This window comes from Rhagoletis zephyria, unplaced genomic scaffold (genome assembly GCF_001687245.7).
Source record: "Rhagoletis zephyria isolate East Lansing unplaced genomic scaffold, Rhagoletis_zephyria_1.1 Rzeph_scaffold_31596, whole genome shotgun sequence".
Classification (NCBI taxonomy): domain Eukaryota; kingdom Metazoa; phylum Arthropoda; class Insecta; order Diptera; family Tephritidae; genus Rhagoletis; species Rhagoletis zephyria.
The window spans coordinates 1-2,407 of NW_016188652.1; the positions used below are offsets into that span (position 1 = coordinate 1).

The 2,407-nt window shown below is 40.4% G+C and overlaps 1 protein-coding gene across 1 annotated transcript; it reads right to left on the reverse strand.

Annotated features, from left to right (window-relative positions):
* Positions 1–473: 473 nt before the first annotated feature.
* Positions 474–1,979, reverse strand: LOC108383226 (uncharacterized). The gene has a single exon (XM_017639604.1). The coding sequence runs from the start codon at positions 1,791–1,793 to the stop codon at positions 585–587; it is 1,209 nt and encodes a 402-aa protein (XP_017495093.1). The 5' UTR covers positions 1,794–1,979; the 3' UTR covers positions 474–584.
* Positions 1,980–2,407: the final 428 nt, after the last annotated feature.

Here is a 2,407-nt window from a genome sequence, read left to right on the forward strand (position 1 = left end):
AAGAGCCGTACGCTCAATTTGGGAGTAACAGTAAGTAGGTGCTAGGAGCAATGGATATTTTCTGCCATGTTTTGTTAGATTGCTTTAGTGTTTGAATGATACAGAATTATAGGTGCTGATGGAAGCTAGAAGGACGAGCAGGCGGAAAAGCGGTTGAGCTGCATACTATTTCCAAGCAGAAGAATCTGAAGCACCAAAAACTTTTTGGGTGAGTAATGCGAGCAATGATTCCAGTGTTTGAAAGTTTATTTGCATGATGAACAAAACTTCTCACCATCTTTCGACTGAGAACAAACGTTGATGTCAAATAAGTTTTTAACTGATCCAATGAATGATTGGAATTATTTCTTTAAAATCTTAATATCAATGTAACTAATGGAAAACCTTTTTTTTTTGCAGCTTGCCGTAAAGTGCTGAAAGGGTCAACAAAGGACGGACGAAAAATGCTAACAATTTTAAATAGAAAATTTAAATTAATATGTTTAAATTTATTAAAACAATCACTTTTATTAACAGGCAGAGATGATCATTCTTTGTAACCAAGACTCGAATTAAATTTACTATGTGCAGACGATGTTTGTTTTCTATTTCCCAACTATTTCGCTCTTTCCATTATCATCTTCGTCTAAATAATCCTCGGCCTCGAGTAATCGCCGCTGCGCCGGTGAGAGCATACCTTCAGCTGCCGCATCTCGAGCCGCTTGCTCAGCATCTTCATCAATCCAATCTGACGCGCGATCATGCCGCTTTCGTTCAGGTGTATTCTTTGGTTCGCGTCTTTTAGCCAAAAATTTTTCAAAGCGTTCTGCCTTCTCCGCTGCTTCAGCGAGCTTTTGTTGTACACGTTCAAGCTTTCCGCCGCGCTCAGTCATTTCATTACCAGTCGTTCCAACCTTCTGGGCATGTTCGTCCCAAGCCTGCTGAGATTTACGCATTTTCGTCAACAGCTTAGACATAATATGGCGATGATCTAAGCCAAGCACATCGTGTCGCATTTCTGGAAAGTGCTCCTCTCCTGCTTCACTTTCAGCAGCTGTGTGCGCACTGGCATCTTGCAATGCGTTTTTGCCATAAAACTCCCGCTGCATCAAATTTGCAATTGCATTTTCTCGTTCACGCTCAACTCCCTCAACAGCATCAGTTATCTCTTCCGTGGCACCGAAATCGATGGAGCGTAATATATCTTCTACTTGGTTGATATTTGACAATCTTTTCTCGCGAGTAAACTGAACGCGTGGAACTTCACTCATAAGCATCAATTGCGAAAGTTCATGACGCAAGACACCGCTGCAGCGTTGCAATTCAGTTTCGAGTAGTGCATCGGATAGTGGCTCGCCCCTACCCAACCAATAAACGTTGATGGTTGCGAAATCTGGTGCGATTTTTACGCGCGTCACTTGCAAACCGCGTCCTAGAATAGCTTCAGAGGCTTCACCAGTTGCCAACAGATCAGTTATGTGTTTCATAAATAATTTATTTAGCACAACCATACGACGTGTAGTAGTTTTGCCACCGGCCGTTGATTTGTTGATATGAGCGTTATTGAACATCTCTGCGTTGCGCTGCCTGCTAGAGTTCGATGTATTGCTCTCATTGCTGGGATACCACCGTTTCTTGCTACCCGATACGCGATGGCCGATTAGCTTGCTCATTACCTTGCTCTGGAAAGTGATACTATCGGCCTTTGCAAAAGCTGCGGCACCTCCGCAAGTTGTCGAAATTGGGGCACATCCTCTTGAGCACCGTTCAATGTGGAGAAGTTGTTGATTGCAGCGATGCACATTTCGTAACATTGCTGAAGCAGCACAGCACAATTTGGAAGCAAAAATTAGTAATAACCGTATAATATATAAAATTTTTGCGTTCTTAGCAAATACACAAAGAGATTGCACTGAGCAGCTGTTTTCTGTTTATATTTGTCGTTTCTGACGTAAGCGTGTTTACGTCAATGAGGCCGCATTTACACGGATGCACTTCGTCTACGTCTGTGTTTGATATGCAGTGTTGCCAGAAATACCATATGTGAAATGCGCCTTGGCTTACGTGACGTTGAGTTGAGTTCCAGTGTTGCCAGAAAAATTTCTGTTAAAAATCTTCCAAGTGATGGTAGAATCTTCAAACAACCATAAAAAAGTTACTAAATCTGGAAAAAATCTTTTTTCTGTAGAAAGCATTGCATTGAAGCATTTTCAGCAGGAGCAGGGTTGCATTGAAAGATTCTTAAATAACACTCCTAGGATCGTTACGTAGCGTAAATGAAGTTGTTAATAAATTAATAAGCGTAACTAAAAAACATGCAATCAACTATTACATTTATATAATTGACATGGAATATGCACACAATTTTAAAAATAAAAAAAAATATTTTCATAATTCTAGTTTAGTTTTAATTCACTTCTATTAATGT

What these genes read in the sequence shown, in the direction of transcription:
- LOC108383226 (XM_017639604.1), bottom strand. Translation starts at nt 1,793, where the DNA reads ATGTTACGAAATGTGCATCGCTGCAATCAACAACTTCTCCACATTGAA.